We start from the raw sequence: 18,224 nt of genomic DNA, 5'->3' as shown, positions 1-18,224 counted from the left end.
TTGTTGCCATCGTACTATCGCACTGTCGCCATCGTATTGTCACACTGTCGCATTGTCGTCATCGTACTTTTGCGTTCTCGCATTCTCGCCATCGCGGTCTCGCATTATCGCTATCGTATTGTCGCAATATCGTCATCGTATTGTCGCATTCTCGTCATCGTTCTCTCGCGTTCTCGCATTCTCGCCCTCTGGATTTTAATGTGTCACCACGATAGCACTAACGGTATTCCGTAGTATATATCTTACGAACGAAATAGTAAACATTCCAACGATGTATTCGATGTTCACCTGAACGTCGGGATTTTAGATAACACCTCGACACAAGTTCCTGAAGTGTAATTTTGTGTAAGGGTAGAATGCACAAAAAGATATATTATTTGAAGCAAAGTGATAAAGTGTCGTCCTAGATAATAGTGTGCAGTCCGCACATCCTTATCAAGGAAAACGCTTAAACTGTATTTTCGTTAAGTATATACTTTATTTAATAAAAAAGGCAACACAAGCGTAAAGTGTAGTCCCTGATTAGCATGTGCGAAAACAGTTTAATTGCGTTTTAGTCTTCTTTTTACTTGATTATTACGATATGTTTGTATTATACCGAATCTACCATTATCTGAAAAAGAAAGTTTAGTTTTTGGCGTATTAACCTGAAGTTTCCGTAAAGTATGGTACTCTAACATAGCATCAAGTGAAAGTTGCAATTTTTTCAGCTTTTACAATAGCATGACATTTAAAATTAAAACTACAATTGCTTTATTACCAAGTGAATAATCAATTGAGTATCCATTGATTCTAACAAACAAGTAAAACCTTTGCATTTAGTGGACAGATAGTTTGCAAATTGTTGATTGTTCATTCAGTGGTGTGTAACCTTCATGATGCGGTGTTTGGTTCGAGTATTGTTGTGCGTACTTGTGAATCGCAATTAGGTGAACATAAAAAGTACACTTTTCAAGTGCTATGCAGAAAAACTCTGCTCATACTATAAAAATGAAGAAATTTTATTTGTTTGCTGTTTAAATGTTAGTATATTTAATGTTGTGTTTGTATAAGCTTGTTTTCTCCTACCCACTCCTTCTGTTTTTATAAATGGCGATTTTCGCCAAGCCGTTTCGTACCAAAAGGCAGAACGGCATGTATTGTAATAGCTTTATTTTTGAGATAGTAGTGTGTGATCTGGTTACATGTATGACTGTTATCAATTATGGTGATAAAAAATAAGCATAGCATAGTATAGAAACATTAATTTAAGGAAAGTATAAATTGAATGTATAATGTATTGCAGTCTTCTCGAACTAACTAAAAACGCTCTTTATCCAGACAGGCATTTGTTTAAAGTTGCCATCATGAACAAGAAATTGCCAAACCGAAAAAAATATAATTGAATATAAACAGTGCCCAATGTACGCACTACATTTCCAATAAAGTCACGATTGAACATTAGTCAATTAAAATCTTTTATCGAAATATCATACAAAGCTCTTAATACTGGCATTTCCAAATTATTGCAAACGTTTGTGTTTATGTACTTTGTATAACGTATAATATTATAAACAGCTTGAAGCCATTAATATATTTGTTAAATTCTTTTTCTGTTCTTTGAGAGGTACACATGTAATATTTATTTTATATGAAACCAATACTCATAATTAAAAGCAAACTTTGTCGATATACGCAATACTACAAATCACTATATTGCATTTTTTAAATAAAAAACGCTCAGTTGAATTATCCTAATAAATATTAAATAATAATAAATATCTGATTCTTCTCCTTCAGTTTAACGTTTCGGCATTATCCCTTCATCAAAACAATGGCGTTTAAAAACATTTACTTTGTTATTTAAAATGTGCTGTCAAAAGACGTTAAATGTAGTATTTTGATAAAGGCATTATGCCGAAACGTTAAATTAAAGGAGTAAAATCAGAGATAAAACACTTACTCATAAATTATTTTCTCAGAAAAAATATCCTTTATTCAAAATACAGTCAAGTAACCGTAGTAACGAGGACTGCAGTATAATACGACAAAAACACTTGTTTCTGATTATTTATTGCAAAGCACAGCATGCACACTTTAGCACAATGTTAACCAATAAATATTTTCCGAAAGTATATGTGTCGTGTTCTAAGAAAACTGGGCGTAATGCATGTGCGTAAAGTGTCGTCCCAGATTAGCTTGTGCAGTTTACACAGGCTAATCAGGGACGAAACTTTCCGCCTAAATTGGATATTTGCTAAGAAGAGACTTCATTTAAACAAAAAAATGTCATAAAAGCGGAAAGCGTCGTCCCTGATAAGCCTGTGCGGACTTCACAGGCTAATCTGTGACGACACTCTACGCACATGCATTATTCCCAGTTTTCTCAGAACGCGACACATTTGTTCAATGCTACATAGTATTTAAATGGTATTGTTTTGTCAATTATACCATGGTTACAATGAAAGTTACACGTTTCGCAAATTTAGTAAGCCACATATCACGTTTGAAAGGATGATTGCATTGAACAGTTGCTTGATATTTTCACTTTACAGTCGTGATAGTTTTATTATAAAAATATGTAATGTTTAAGTGAACATTTATTCAAGAATCAATTATTAAAAAAAGTCTAAGGCATTTAAAAAAACACGAAATAAAAATATGCTTCCAACAAGGAGTAAACTAAACACTTAAGCAACAGCAAATACATATTTACAAATAAAAAATCTTTTAAAAATATATGTCATGTTATTTGAAAATATATTTTCCAGTTTTAAAATATAATACATTTGAATTCATGAAGGTAAAATAATACTAGTTTGATTACTTTTATTAGTTAATCATAAGCTCATCCCGATTGGGTTTTTTATCTCCGGATTTTATTGTATGCAATTGAATAACCTGTTGTCAACAATTTTAACAACAAACAACACCAATTTAATAGCTTCAAACCTTTCAGACAACAAACGATACATTTTTGTATATGTAGGTATTTTGCTGCCTTGTCCAACTGGTATATTTTCAAGATTTTGAATTCATTAATATATAAACATGTCCCTTTCATTAATGTACAAGTTACAATTTATAAACGTTTAAACCAAATCTTAATACACATGTAAGAATAATAAGAGAGAAGCAATTATAACAAAAAAGACAATAACAACAACGTATTAGAATGAATATAAACATAGAATAGTTATGCGTATTACAATTAATCTGAAAAACACTGAACTACATGACACCTACAACTGTATGTTTTTCTTTTGACAATAAGAAAAGAAGCACACTGTATACAATAAAAAAATACTATCACTCTATAACAAATATTTAAATCCGATTACTTATTACGAAACGATAACTACCAAAACGGGGATATATACATGTGCACAAATATTGAAATGATAAGCGTTTTATGTGACGAAGAATGTTTTACATATCATTTTTATTATTATCTAAGGTAAAGTAATAAATCTTACGATTTGTTCGAGACTCTTCACGCTGGTAATGAAAATAAAAACAGAGAAGGACAGCGACATAAGATGTTAAAGTAATCGCATATTTCTACCAAACATATTAACTTCACAGTTTGTACGATGTACTGTATGTTGTAAACAACCCCGTGCTGTATGTACAGGTCACTTTTATGTACAGCTCGTTCAGATTTGGAGAATCGAGCGTCGATGATGGAACGATGACGTCATACACGTGGTCACGTGTGTAGCTTACGTCAGCGATATCAGAAAATCCGTCGCGTGATCCAACAACCAGACTGTAGTGAATCGGTACTCCCATGATTGTATTGAAGACACTTTTCCAATTGAGAGTAAGTTTGCCGTTTGCGAAAACAGCAGACATAGGGGATCCTGAAAACCGAACAGTTGATAATAAAGTAACTTATTACAAATAGAAAATGTAAAGCAAGGCTATCAATTCATCACATATGATACACAAAGTTGTAGTTTATATTTACAGATACGTTACACATTACATTACCTCCAATCAATTACACGATTAGATGTGAGTTTTTAATAAAAGCGAATATGGAATTAGAATTGAGGATTTGATAAAACACACCTGTAAGCGCTGGTGGATCTGAAGCTACAATCAGCGAGGAGTTGACACTGAAACTGGTGAATCCTCCACCATTTACTGCATGAACTTCGGTCGTGTATATCTGGCCTGATTTCAACTTCAGATGCTCATTGGAGAATGTGTCCTTTCGGTCTGCATCAGTCCAGTCCACAACAATGTCACCATTGCTTTGGATACGATAACTGAATGATGTGATCTCTGAAGGATCTTCGAAGTTGTTCAATTCCATCTGCAATAGGCTAGAATTGGACTGCGCAGAAAACTGACCAGATAATGGGCCACTCATAGAAAACGATTCCTGACCACTGGGCAAAAACCGAACAAATGCTTGTGAGTTGCTGGGCGGTTCAAGGTAGATGATCACTGGTCTAGATACTAACGTCGTGGCGATTTCGACCTTGTTCACACATTTGACCGTAAGAAATACTCTGTCGCCATGAGAAAGGTCACGTATGTATGACTGACAAAACTGCAACGTATCCGAATCCCTTTCCTCCTGTATATCAGCTGACAGAGGTGTAGATCCTAAGCAACATAAGCATGTTGTTTTTAGAAGACACGTACTGTAAAATGATCACATAACATGCATCCAACTATACAAGATGTAAATGTGAAACGTGCACTTTTATCTTAATAAGTGTAAATAATTAAGTGGTTTTCGTATTGCATTGTATGTTCCGTGTATAACATATGTGTAGGAAAATAAACGTTTAAGGACTAATCAAGTACTCACCAATGGAACAACTGCAGTATTGAACACCAGATTCACCATCTCGTGCTGTCCATGTTGTTCGCAATTGTGTAGAATTATACGTTATAATAGAAACATCAACACTAATATCGCTGACGATAGGTGCAGTGTGATCTATTGTAAGTGCTTGGCTCGAATGGAAAACAGACGTGAGGCCAGCGTGGTTCTCGGCTATTGCAGTAATAAATATAGGTGCCCCGTGCACAAATGGTGCTAGAATTACTCCGAAGTTATTGCGATTATGTATCTCAAACAGAGGTGTGATCTGGAAGCCCCCTTCAGTTGTACCGGCTCCAAGAAATACCTATCAAATACATAGAATGTTTTCAAATTCTACATGTCAGAAATCTGAGAAACATAAACGTACTAAATTCAGAACAATGAACATTATACTAATTTACTGTATGAGATTGTCTGCACAAGCTAGACTTGGCTAGCCCAGTTGATAGAGTATTTGCCTGTCTATTCGGGAATCATAGGTGCGAATGCAAGACAATGTATTAAGCATTTGCCTTGCAAAGTGTAGCTTGCCGAGTAACAGTAAAATTAATTAACTAATCATATAATTGAACTACTACAACTTAAAACAAACAAACAATCAAACAGACAAAAAACACAAACAAAAAAAACAACAACATTTGCTTACCGCCTTTAACTCGCTTTCCGAATCCAGTATCCCCAAGGACACAGTCAGCGAATATGGGCCTATTTGGTTTACAGAAATAGCAACGGAATTGTTTTCCACCATTTGACACACTTCAAAATCAACATTCTGAATTGAGTGCTCAGCAAGCAGTTTTCCAAATTCAATGGTAATGGTTTGCAACCCTGTTAACGGCGATATAAACATGTAATGATATTCGAACCATCCATCATGATGTTTCTGTAAGGGTAAGGGCATACTATATTTGTCAATCTGAAAAATCGGGTTGAGCTCATACGTAACGTCTTTAATCTTTCCGTTAACAACATACATGCTATCTTTCGAGAGATTTGCGTTGAACCACAGCGACACACTTTCATAAGTAACGTTGCAAGAAACATCAATTTGAATAGTTTTAGTTGATTCACATGAAACACCTTTTGGTGGAGTCGTATCGATTGTTTGTTTTGGGGATCTTACAGTTGCACTTTCATGACCTGCTGCGTCAACAGCTTTGACGAATCCAAAATAAGACTCGCCGTGCACAAGACTCAAATTTGTAAAGGAATACTTGTTTGATAAACCAACATTTGTAAAGGTCATATTTGATTCATTGTATTCCCCGTCGTTGGCAAATGCAACCAGATAGTGCTTTATTCCAGAGAAATGATCCTGGAATCCGTGCCAAGACAGTTTAAAGGTTGCTGTCGATTTCTGGATATCTGAGTTTTTGTGTTCAATTGTATTGAACACAACCCCGTGGATGGGATTATCTGTATCAATAATGAATCCATCCGATGCAAATGCAGTGTGTAGTCCAACACTATTAACAGCAATAACTGTAAAGTAATAGCGCGTGCCTGGATTGAGATAAATATTATTAAGACTTATGTTTGTTGATAGTCCGACTTCAATTTGTTGAAATATGTCATCATCTGAAATATATTTAATTAACGTGTATTTTCAACAGATATATATGAAACAGTTAAATATAATTTAAAAAAAAAACAACAGAAAAGAAGTATTAGGATTTCACAACAGGCTCGTTATACTGGATACGTTGTTGCTATACATGATCACGTTAATTGTTCTACATATTTTGTTATGTATTGCTATACTTCTTACTGTGAGGTGATGTTCCAAGGCTGACACTGAAATGATCAATGAAGCTCTGCTGTTCAGTAAACACCCCGTCCCAACAGGCCATGATATTTTTCGTCCAGTCAATAAAATCCAAGTCTTCAAGACAATTACCCTCCCTGATAAAACGACCGCGTCTGACATTGGGTGGGGTTTGATCAATCATGATTGGAGACGACTTGAAGACAGTGTATGTTCTTTCGCTATACCAAGCCCTCACATAGACAACGTATCGTTCTTCATGTACCAATGAACGATTTACTGGTAGACAATGAATAAATTCTAATCTTAGTCCAACATCATTCCATGGGTTTTCTAGTTTCAGATGGAACACCCCTTCGCCGACAGCGTGCCCATGTACGCCAATGCTCCATTCAAAGCGATGAATATTTTCAGTACTTCCTCCATTTGTTCGTGACCAGTGCCCACTCAGACATGCTGATGAAGCCGACACATTTAGGATTTCATGCGGTAGTCCCCCATATACATCGAATGTTGGTAGATTTTGATTCTGCGCATCCGTGTGAGAGATATCTGAGCATGTAACGTTGGTGCTTACTTCTACACATGGACGATCTATAACTGCGCACGTACAATCCTTGTTACAAAAATGTATGTCGCATGAATGTTTTTCTATTTCTAAAATTCCAATTTCATTTCTAGATGTCGCAGATAAAACATTCACAGTGACCCTTGCAATCGAACTGTTTAGGCCGACATTGTTTTGTGCCCATATCGAAAGAATTATTGATTCGTCAGGAAACACGCTTTCAGTCAGTACAAATGAAGTTTGAATAGTTTCGCTTCGGTTTGTATTTTTAATTCTTATTACTCCACTTGAAAGTTCATGGAAACTGTAGGACCGCGAGACCGTCACGTAATAGTTTTCAATTCCGGACTCCTGGTCGTGGAACCCATACCATGTCAAGGATAGATTTGTTACTTTATTTCCTAGTGTATCAATGTAGTTCGTCCACGTCAAAGGTTGTTTAAATCCACCTAGGTGAGGTGGAGTAGAATCAATTAAAAGGTCGCTTGTTCGCTCAGAAGAGCATAGTCCGGCAGCGTTGCACGATGTTACAATTGCATAGTACTTGTCACCGTCATTAAGCCAATTCTTCCCATTTAAGCTGACAGTCACATGGCGTTCCGATCCTAAGACAAGACTCTCAACAGGCGTGTGTCCTTCGTGATGCGTTTTCAAGGAAATCTCATGTCGAACGATAGGGCTGAAGTCGTCCTTAAATTCCCATTTGACACGTAAGATGGATTTTTCCCATTGTGACAGTTTACAATTTGCAGAGTTATATTTTAGTAGGAATTTCGGAGCTTTCACAACAACTGGTGGTGTGTCGTCAATAAGAAAAATATCAGACGCCTTCGACACATTCATGCCGACTCCATTGAACGCCCAAAGTGTTGCTATAAGTGAAATATTAATCGGTAGCGTTATATTTGAGATTATAATTGAAGAGTGGAGCAGCCGATTTGATAGACCAACAATGTCACACTCGCCCTTGGGTGTTGACACACATACTTCAAAATGAGCTATATCTGATTGCGGATCTTCGAAGCCTTGCCAACTTATTCTAATAGATGATCTGCAAAAACAATATTGATGTTAGTATTGCATGTTATTTCTACGAAACAGAAATGACAAATGAAAACTAAGATTGTTGATTTACATACCGATGTCCTAAATATTTGTCATGACCTTCGCCTGGACCAACATGTACAAGACCGCGTACTGGGGGTGAGTTGTCGACAATAAGACCGTCAGAAAAACGGCTGGTACAAAGGTTTGCGTTATTACACGCTTCCACAGTCACAAAGTATTTTTGGCCAGGAACAAACGGGCCATTCCACGAAACCTCTGCAGTATATGAATATATCTTCATGAATATATAAGTACATTTAAGAGGAAAGAGTAAAGTATGTTTTAATGTAAAACATATGTGCAGTTAAACGTTTCCTAATGAACCGCGTGGTATAATAAGCTAAATAACGATTTAAAACGCGTTATGTGTTTATAGCCTGTTTTATTTTGTTAAGCAAAATCCTTAAATCCTAATTACCTGTCATCATTCCGACATCTTTAAGAGGTCTCACATCGGTCTGATATGGATCGGTCCCAAGACCAACTTTAAAGAATGCCAAGCTACTCTCTGGGTCGTAAAAATCTTTCCAATATGCGTTGATAACGTAGATATCACTTTGGAAATCGATCTCCTGTAAGTTATTTCAATCTTTTAATTTTTATTATTTTGGGGGAAGAAACACAATTAATTACTCCATTCTGATAATACACTTTATTTCTTAACGTATTCAGTACACTTAATTTATGTGTATAGTATTCGATTCACGCATCACGTTCTTTCATTCATGTTTTTGTTGTCTGTATACATAGGCACATATGATTGAGATCGTTCAAGACGCGCATTTTGTTTGAGATTATATCTGCACCAAGTGTGAGATTCGGCTTTCCTTTAAGCTAGTTTTATAACGCCAATGCTTAGAATTGGCCGTTCAAACGCGGGAATCCCAGTTTTAAGCAGTGTTTGTATGTCCATAGTTGAAGATCTGTTCTTAAAGTGTTGGATAAGGCAAACAACTTTAATCCTGATAATAGTCCTGGAGTTCCATTGTTTGATATGTTATTTCAAAATATGAACTTGTCAGTTCGAAAAGAATATTAAACGTTATATTGATCAGTTAATTAATTTATGGCTACTCAATAAACCTTACCAAAATAGAATTATCACGGACAGTTGAGAATATCCTAATCAAGTAAAATGAAAAATCCGAGGTTATCATCGCTTGTCGAATCAATGTTGATGTACATAATACGACGCAATGTCAAATTTATGGGTACCGTGGTGCTGTATGGGATTTTGCAATGGGAAAACGGAGTTTGGGCCCTATTTTATTATCCAATTCTTCGTTGATAGTCTTACAAAGAATACTTCAATTTAATCTGCACTTTTCTGCAGATATTTAAACATTGGGCATAACCTGTTATTATTCAGCATGAGTTACATCATCGTTCATTCAGAAAAGTGAGATAAGTGCAATTGTTAGCTTGCATATGCTCCATTTTAGTAAAATATCACTGATTTAAGTATTTCATTATGTTTTCAGACTAAGAATGGGGTGGAACACGGATACATTTATACTAATCAATAACACTTACCCCAGCTCCTTTGATCCCATCGAGAATGTGTCCTCCAGTGGGAGCGGTTCGATCTAATACAAATCTTTTTGATACTGATTTAGAAACCAGCCCTGCTCGATTGATCGCCTAAAAAGAATACAATTTATATATTCAGATGCATTCACTTTTATTTTTGCGAATTTTAAGTACATATATTGAAAATTTAACCCCAACAATTATTTTCATATAAGTATATCAAATATAGGGAAATATAACACACATATTGAAGAAAGCCGATAACATACTTGCACAATAATGAAATACAGATGACCGTCGATCATCTGCGCTAAATTTAATTCGATGTAGTCGATAGAAACTTTCGTTTCAGACATTATATCTGTTACTCCTTCGATTGTACCAATGCCAACATTGAAATAGTCCAAGCCACTGTGCGGATCCGAAAATCCCTCGAAACGAACAGTTGCAAGTTCTCGGTTGATGAATATGTTTCTCTGAAGGTTGTTTACAATCGTAACTCTGCCACATACAGGCGGTGATGTATCCATGATCAACTCCAAAGACTCCGAGCTGGTAGACAAGCCGGCATAATCCGTTGCTGGAAAATATCATTCCGATTAATACAGATACTTAATGCCCTTAAAATAAAGATATGAATTCTTGGTTGCCGACGTTATGTGAGATATACATAAATAATTCTAACTGAGTGTTGGACAAATAGAACGCTAAATCATAGAAGCATTAAAATAGAACGCTATATCAGAGAAGCATATCCTATATCATTAAGCGTTTATTAATCAAATAAACGGCTTTTATAAAGAACGCTTTTGGTTCAAATATTACCGATATGTAACAGATGTATTTTTAAAAAGGACAATCCAGCATAGTTTTACATACAATTATCAAGAAGTGTCCATTAAAACATACCATTGACCGTGAAGAAAACTTGACTTCCATCAGACGGTGCTGGCATATTCAATATTGCAGATGTTTCCATGCCAGTTCTAACAATTTCAAAAATATCGCTCGAACCGGCAGTTGTGCCTGAATATAGATAAATATGTTTATTGATAAAATTAACAACATGTTTAACTCAATCTTAACTGACTCAAATTCAACACAAATATAGGCATGTTTGTACAAATTAGAAGTGATCTAATAACAACATGACATTTCTTGCCTGTTTTTATAGAGAAATAATGAAGTTTCTGTGGGTATCCAAATACGGTTGCATCAATGTTGTCATCAAAACCAGTCCATGTTACAATGACGTGTTGTGGATTTGAAATAAACCCTCTGTGATTGTGGACATGTACTTCACCTTTCGTGGGCGGAGAACTGTCCAATATGAATCCGTTGCTGCACGACGATATTTTTTCTAAAATTTCTGTGAAATACTCACGTTCTATCACCGTGTAATTCGAGAACGCGCATATGAAATATAATTCATTGGGTGATATATATTTCCTGTCTAATTCTATGTATCCATGGTCAGTGTCGTACTTTACAACGCAGTTTATGTCGGAATCACACGTTTGTGGCACGTACTGCAACTTCATAAGGTACCAGGTAACTGAACGTTCTGAACCGTACATCAAAGCACCGGTCACTGACGAATCGACATTACCTATGTTTATTTCTGAATCGTGAAGAAGGACATAGTGCTTTCCAATGTCAGAACTAGACAGCATCTGAAAATTTAACAGCGATGTATGTAAATAGTAGAGTGTGTAGTGTAATGGTAAAATATTGTGTAATTTTATTTAATAACGAATCCAGTTTACCTTTTTGATGAAGACCCAACTGACTGACGACGAATCAAAGTCGTACACAGCAGTTTTGGAATAGGACCCACTCTCACCTTTATTCATCTTCTGACAAGATGTCTTTGCTAAACCACTTACAGAAAATACCCGGACGCAGAGGAAAGATGTCAGATGTCCGTGGCCTGGGAGAACAACGCAATTCGCAACCTGTAAGAGGTCATGTACGATATAGATTACATGTTTATCGCAAAAAGCATCCATTCAAAAATTGTTTGTTTCATGTCAACTTCTTTAAAGTATGCGTCTCCTTTTACAAGAAAGCTAAGCGTCATTTTAATGAATGATATAACAATTACCTTAACGGCGGTTCCATTTGGCCGCACATTCTCCCAAACAGACAATAGTTGACCACCTATCGCATCACGACTTACAGACCATTGATAGAATGCAACGTTGTCGCTCTGTCCGATTATTTGCCATGACGCTTGAATCTCAACGCACTCCCCAGCATCTGCGACTATAAGTTCCAATTTTATAAACGAAATATCAGGAGCTTCAAGTTCGATTGTAAATGCCCTTGAGTGAATGGGACTGAGACATCTTACATTGTTGCACAACTGTACGCTAGCCTTATACATTGTTTGGGCTTCAACATTCATATCAAAGAACGTTATCCCAGATGACCCAACAGGGGGTTGAGGTGGCGCGAATATACTTTCTACATCCGAGCCGTTAACAGTCACGTATTTGAGTAACGCAGCTGAAAATACAATATCCTTAATTGTTGCGCTTTTATGAAAGGCCCAGCTAATATTCAATTGATTGTTGTTCAGAAGGATATTCTCTGCAGGGCATTTACTGATTTTCAAACGCAATATGATTTGCTTTGAGATACTTCCCTGTACTTGTAGAATAGGTTTCTCGGTGTAAGGGATCAGAACATAGTTGTTATGTTCGGGTTGGACTAGAGCGTCACTTGAATTGATGCTCAGTGTTCTTTGCCATTCACTACTTTCCGCGAACAAGACATATCGCTGTCCGATAATCAATGTGAATGGAAGTTTGATAAACGTACTGTCGTTTGCAATCGAAACGTTAACTTCCAAGACATTGGCGGAGAAGCACTCTTTGCCGATTTTTATTTCAAATTTATTTTTCAGATAATTGTCATCATATATTCGGACTCCGTTAGACGCAGATATGGTTGTACCTCCGCTACAGCTTGCTTTAACAATGAAAAAATATACTTTGCCGTTACCAATTAAACTTGAATTAAGGCAGATTCTGGTCATTTCTGATGTGCTCTGAAATGGAACTACATCTGCCGTTGTGCGATCTAATCCTATCCCCACTTCCAGAAAAAGCCGTTCATGATGTTTAAATCCCATCCAACCAGCGCACATACTGTGTTCAGTAAAATGAACAGCAATATCTGTTGTAGTGTTCACCATTTCTGGATCCAAATCCAGAACATGTCCGTGTCCTGGTGGATATCGCGAAGGCAATTGGAACGTTTCGGTCCTGATTGACGTAAAGTGACCGGCATTGTTGTATATGTGAATGTTTATATAGAAAAGTAGTCCGTCTCCCGTGTCTTGATTCTGGAGACGATTTAGCGGATATTTGAAGCAGCCTCCAGTATAAGGGGAACAAGGTGACAAAGACTCTAATCGCCATTCAAGAAGTGGACTGGACACTCTTTCGTCATGACCTAAAGGTTGTAAAAAGGTATTTATTTTATGCAACACTAAATTGGATTAACAGATAAACATGCATTCCTTAATAGATATAAACAACAACCTACCGAATTGAAACATCAGTTGTTCTATTTGGGCTGTCTGTTCATCGTCATAGAATGTATCTGATTCCCAGGCAAACACAATAGTGTCTAAAGCGATAGTCACTCTTGGAATATGTTTGTACCGTGGTGGTGTTTCGTCGATCAAAATAGGACCCAATGTTGCGATGTTGGATAAGCCTGCTTTGTTGACTGTTTTGATGAAGACAAAGAACAGTTCATCGGATCCAATTGCTTCATGTCGATGTTTGAAGTATGGTTTTCTATCGGTAGAAATATAGTCCACCAAACTGGGCGAATCCTTTTCTGTCGCATCCAGACCAAGCCCAACATAAAAATCTTCTATTTGACTACCTAATTCTTCCACTTCCCAATTCAGCACGACATGGTCGTTTGGCATGTAGACAATCGTTTCGTTAGTGTACAAAGACAGGTGTCGACAAAGGAAATCGGAAATATCAGTGTCTTTGCTTCCTGAGATATGAGTAGTCAGAAAGTCAGCTACTATGGTGTCCGTTCTTGATTTGCAAATTTTTAAACATGCTGTTGTGTTATGCAGCGGGACTTTTTGAAGGTTAGATTGTAATAAATAAGGTTGTCCATTTTGACAGATAATGGTCTCGGTCCACACTGCATGCTCCATTGTTAAGTTGCGAATAATAGCAGGTGAAATATCTCTTGTGATTCCATCCGAACAAACAGGCTTTGATGACTCCATGGCATTGTTTAGAGCAATAATGGTCACGAACCGTTTACCTGTGAAATTTGCTGGAAGACGAACTGATGTCTCAGTAAGCTCTTTATAGACCATTATCTCAGCCACTTCTGTAAAGTTGTACAGTTCCTGTTTTGTTAAGCATCTGGCGGCAAGCCCTAACCTGTAGAGTTTGATTCCACTTTCATGGTCGATAAATCCATGCCAGTGTACAACAAAGGAATCCGCACTTGTGTAGTCAATATCTTTGTAGTCCACAGGACCTATAACGAAACATTTATCAACCGGTAATATAATTATATATATTTGAACTACTTGTACGAACCTGTTTCCCAGGACATTGGAGTACCAATACGTTAATAACGATTATTATTTTATTGTATTATGTATTTTAAAACCTCAAGTTATTGTTTTTGCTGGGAAGGATAACAAATCTAAAAACACATGCTTGTTGTATTTTTTATATAAGCACGCGACAACAAAATGTCAACTATTGTTTCGAAGCTCGACTTTCGTTCAATAAAAATACCTTCATAAATTACGCCTGCTTCTGGTGGGGAATCGTCAACAAGTACATCGATATGCTCTGTCGTTGTTAGCAAGGCATTGTTGGTGACCGTTATTTTGAAGTAGTAGTTCCGGTTGTGGCTCCCGGTATGCGTATCTGCTTCAACAAGCTTATTTAGCGGGATTGAGTAGTTGAAAAATTCACACATTTCTATGTCCGGGCAATAGCAATCAAAATATCCAGTTGGGCAAGTTGCCTGAAATAAAGTAACGACCTTTACAACATAAAGATCTATGCACTTCAAATAAAAAGTATCTGATCAGTTTACATTTCGATATTATACTGTAAATCCGTTGCTTTCGATACACCAAATGCACTAAAGTCTGTGTAAGTAAAATACTTGAATCATTGGCAACACCAAAAATAAAAAATACTTACGTTTTTGATCTGCACTACTGACAAATAACCAGTTGTTAACACAGTTGACGTACCGGCGATTCCGAACTCCCACTTAATTTTTTGAAGTCCGCTATGCGGGTCCAATGCGTCAAACGTCATCTGCATCTTCGACAAATCGGTGCTATTATGAACATATAACATCTCAAATCCGTCTTTCTTAAGCCAAATGTTGTTTATATGGGGTGGCGAGCGATCTATGTAAACGGTTCTAGACTCGTTGAAACTGTTGTCGACAATATCTACTGGACGAATGTTGAATGTATAGGTCTGTCCATCAGCAATATTTAAATTGGTACAGAATCGTTGATTCAGAAAGTTTGGTACGAGTTGTTCTACAGTAAACGCGCCATTGTTGAGTTTCCAGGATACGTAATATTCTATTATCCCGTGTACATTCGGTGTTCCACCAACGGGAAGAAGGCCTGTTGTTTGTTCATATACACCGGTTATATGGCCATGGGGTTCGGACTCTATTTTATTTAAAAGTTCATTTTTTAAATAGAACATGTTAATAAAATAGTTTTTCCAATTCAGACAAATGTCATTGTGATGTGTTTGCCAAGTGAAGTTCGTCTCTGGCGATGCTGAATCAAATTTATATGGATTGTCTTTCCATGTTTCAATGAAACTCGTGCTGTCGTACAACATAAACCTTCTACTTTGGCGAACGTTATCTGCAACATCCTTGACCTCTAGTGTAATACAAAATAGTCGCGGTGAATTTGATGTGAGATTCAACTCCATTTCATGCACAGCGGATGAGAGTACTTTTCTTGTATATGTATTCTTTGTATAATCAACTTTCAAAGAGCCGTTGGAGGGAGGTACTTCGTTGACAGTTATTTGGTAACTTTCAATCGACGAAGCTGTTTCGCTTGCTCCTCCACTTGGCACTGGGTCCAACCAACCGTTGAATTGAACCATCGACAATTCGGATCGTGTAATTCGCTTCTGAAGCGTCAACGGTTCGGACGAGCATGACCCCAACTTGGAACAATGTTCCGGTGGTGCGTTGTCGTATATGTAACACACTGTCCTTTGTTTTGTGACCTTCGTGTAAGGAACCGGCCCTGATGTTATATGTGTGTCTGCCCTTGTATCAATGCTTTTTAAGTAGCCTCCTGCCTTTGCTTCAAACTCCAAACAAAGTCTGCAGCATAAAATACATTTCATTTTAAAATTTAAGCAATATAACGCCTAACACGTCATAACAAAAGCAAACAGCAAATTTCACCAGGTTCTCCTTTTTCTGGAAATATATCAACATCGATACAAATATGTAAATCTTACGCTTCTCCATTTTGTAGATTATACATCGTCTGGTTGACAGTTATATTTCCTGAGTCATGCTGAGCTTGTATCACGCCTGTGCTGAATGACGAATCAACTAATTGTTTATGGATTGACTTTGCTTCATAGGAACCTAAGAAGTCAACATAGTTGTCACTTTGTATAAGATACAATATGAATAAACACACTAACTATAAACCTGAGAAGCTAATAGACCAGAGTATAAAATACAAGTGTTAATAAACAGTTACCTGTAATAGCCTGGACCTTTACTGTTATTGTTGTATCGCTGATTCCAATTTTTTCTTCTGCGATGAAAGATGGTTTGCTGAGTAAAATAATTACTGCAAATTCCGAAGACATTGTAAACTCCATAATACTCGGTTGGTAGTTGCCGTACATGTCTGCAAGGTATTGACATGCAGTTGAATGGCTGGTGCTCATTGATCTTTTCTTTTCGCCGTTAGGTCCAACTGCCACAGTGTCGCATGTCAGAATATCAGGAAGTGTGTTGGGCTGACACGTTGTTTCTCCGGCATCGACGGAACCGTAATCAACAGATGATCTTTTGACAAAGCCATTCGCACATTGACAGTCCTGAGCCAAGTTGGTGCTGCATGTTCCGGGCCAGCAATAGTGATTGTTCCATGCGCACATACCTTAACAATGCATGTTGACAAATTAAACTCAGTTTGTTACAGTACAATTTATTTATATCTGCCAATAGGTGTATTGTGAGTCATAACATACTTAATGTCGTATAGTATTAAAAATATTCTTTTGAACGAAGAAATTGGTTTAAGTAATTTCAAAACATATAATTGAGCCGCTTAATATAAAGATGCAATCTAAATATATAATGTTATAAAAAAAATCTGTATTCAATTACAAAGATAGTATGCCAATTTGGGACATATTGTTTGTATTAACATATTTTAATTATCTCTGTACAAAAACAATTGTATTCCCTACGAATTAAGTTTAACATCCAACGGAACTTTTAAATTTTTTCGTTAAATGTATATGTAGACATTGGAACATCTATGTGTAATGCAAAATTACGTTGACATTCTTTATCTCCATTCCATGGCTTGAATATCGCTTTGTTTTCATTGCATTCTTTGCACACAGTGTTGTAGGCATTTGTGCAGCTTCGGTGCCTACACTGGGTAATGGCTGGGCATTCTGAAAATAGCAGGAAAAAAGAAAACTTATCACATTACAATGAATAAAGAAAGGTCGTTCAGAGCAAGAAAACGTTTACATCATTCCGAGTTTTAGTAGCATTGCTACCACATAATTGAGTAAGCATAGCTATCTACTGGAAATGTGGTATACTGTTCGACGCAACATGATATAAATTCAACGGTTTCTCGAATACGACATACCATGGTTTCAATATATTGCGGCATATATTTTATGTTTTAATAACAGTTGCCAAGTGTCACCGATTGCAGAAGATTCTCTCGCAATCCAAAACAGTTCATGGGTCAATTAATGTCAGGTGAATAAAATAAGAAAGAAATAAGTATTTTTATTTTTTATAACTCAGCTTCTATTAACCGATTTGTAAGGAGAGGTCACGTAAATAAAGCTTTTTCTTCACTCAGTTTTTAACACCTTAAAATTGAACTTATTGTCGACCGATGGAAACTTCGATGGTTGGTTTAGAGATTTTAACCTTATTTCAAATAAGCACTGTAAAATGTGTTTGTTTTTGTTAACAAAAAGGATTACGTACTAATGTTACTTATGCATAAACTATCCTAATCTTTAGACAGTTCAAGCACAATACAAATGTATTGATCTTACCTCGGTAGTTCTGCTGTTAAAGTGTATCTCAACATGAAAGAGGGACAAACATTGCAAAAACTGTTTAATTATTGTGATATATTTAAAAATTTAAAAATAAGT

At 36.5% G+C, this 18,224-nt stretch overlaps 2 protein-coding genes across 2 annotated transcripts; both read right to left on the bottom strand.

The window, feature by feature from the left end:
* Positions 1-2,705: 2,705 nt before the first annotated feature.
* Positions 2,706-5,105, bottom strand: LOC127857901 (uncharacterized). The gene is made up of 3 exons (XM_052394628.1): positions 4,805-5,105; positions 4,054-4,596; positions 2,706-3,842 (listed from the first exon to the last, which is right to left on the bottom strand). The coding sequence occupies exons 2-3, from the start codon at positions 4,355-4,357 to the stop codon at positions 3,559-3,561; spliced, it is 588 nt and encodes a 195-aa protein (XP_052250588.1). The 5' UTR covers positions 4,358-4,596; positions 4,805-5,105; the 3' UTR covers positions 2,706-3,558.
* Positions 5,106-5,155: 50 nt separating this feature from the next.
* On the bottom strand, positions 5,156-17,490 carry LOC127857240 (uncharacterized). The gene is made up of 17 exons (XM_052393657.1): positions 17,373-17,490; positions 16,562-16,969; positions 16,311-16,443; positions 15,000-16,170; positions 14,583-14,817; positions 13,345-14,316; positions 11,897-13,251; positions 11,559-11,747; positions 11,402-11,465; positions 10,702-10,818; positions 10,062-10,372; positions 9,796-9,903; positions 8,681-8,834; positions 8,295-8,478; positions 6,591-8,206; positions 5,469-6,400; positions 5,156-5,170 (listed from the first exon to the last, which is right to left on the bottom strand). Exons 2-17 carry the CDS (start codon positions 16,965-16,967, stop codon positions 5,156-5,158), a joined length of 7,962 nt encoding a protein of 2,653 aa, XP_052249617.1. The 5' UTR covers positions 16,968-16,969; positions 17,373-17,490.
* Between the last annotated feature and the right edge of the window lie 734 nt (positions 17,491-18,224).

Source organism: Dreissena polymorpha, chromosome 14 (assembly GCF_020536995.1).
Source record: "Dreissena polymorpha isolate Duluth1 chromosome 14, UMN_Dpol_1.0, whole genome shotgun sequence".
Lineage (NCBI taxonomy): Eukaryota > Metazoa > Mollusca > Bivalvia > Myida > Dreissenidae > Dreissena > Dreissena polymorpha.
This window is presented reverse-complemented; position numbering and strand designations above follow the sequence as displayed.

Excerpts from the sequence above, each read along its gene's own strand:
- LOC127857240 (XM_052393657.1), bottom strand. The coding sequence starts at position 16,967 with ATGTGCGCATGGAACAATCACTATTGCTGGCCCGGAACATGCAGCACC. Across the intron at positions 14,818-14,999 it reads CAGTAGTGCAGATCAAAAAC|GCAACTTGCCCAACTGGATA; the intron begins GTAAGTATTTTT and ends ACTTTATTTCAG. Across the intron at positions 11,466-11,558 it reads GTTGGGTCTTCATCAAAAAG|ATGCTGTCTAGTTCTGACAT; the intron begins GTAAACTGGATT and ends TTAAATTTTCAG.
- LOC127857901 (XM_052394628.1), bottom strand. The coding sequence starts at position 4,357 with ATGAGTGGCCCATTATCTGGTCAGTTTTCTGCGCAGTCCAATTCTAGC. Across the intron at positions 3,843-4,053 it reads AGATCCACCAGCGCTTACAG|GATCCCCTATGTCTGCTGTT; the intron begins GTGTGTTTTATC and ends TTCGGTTTTCAG.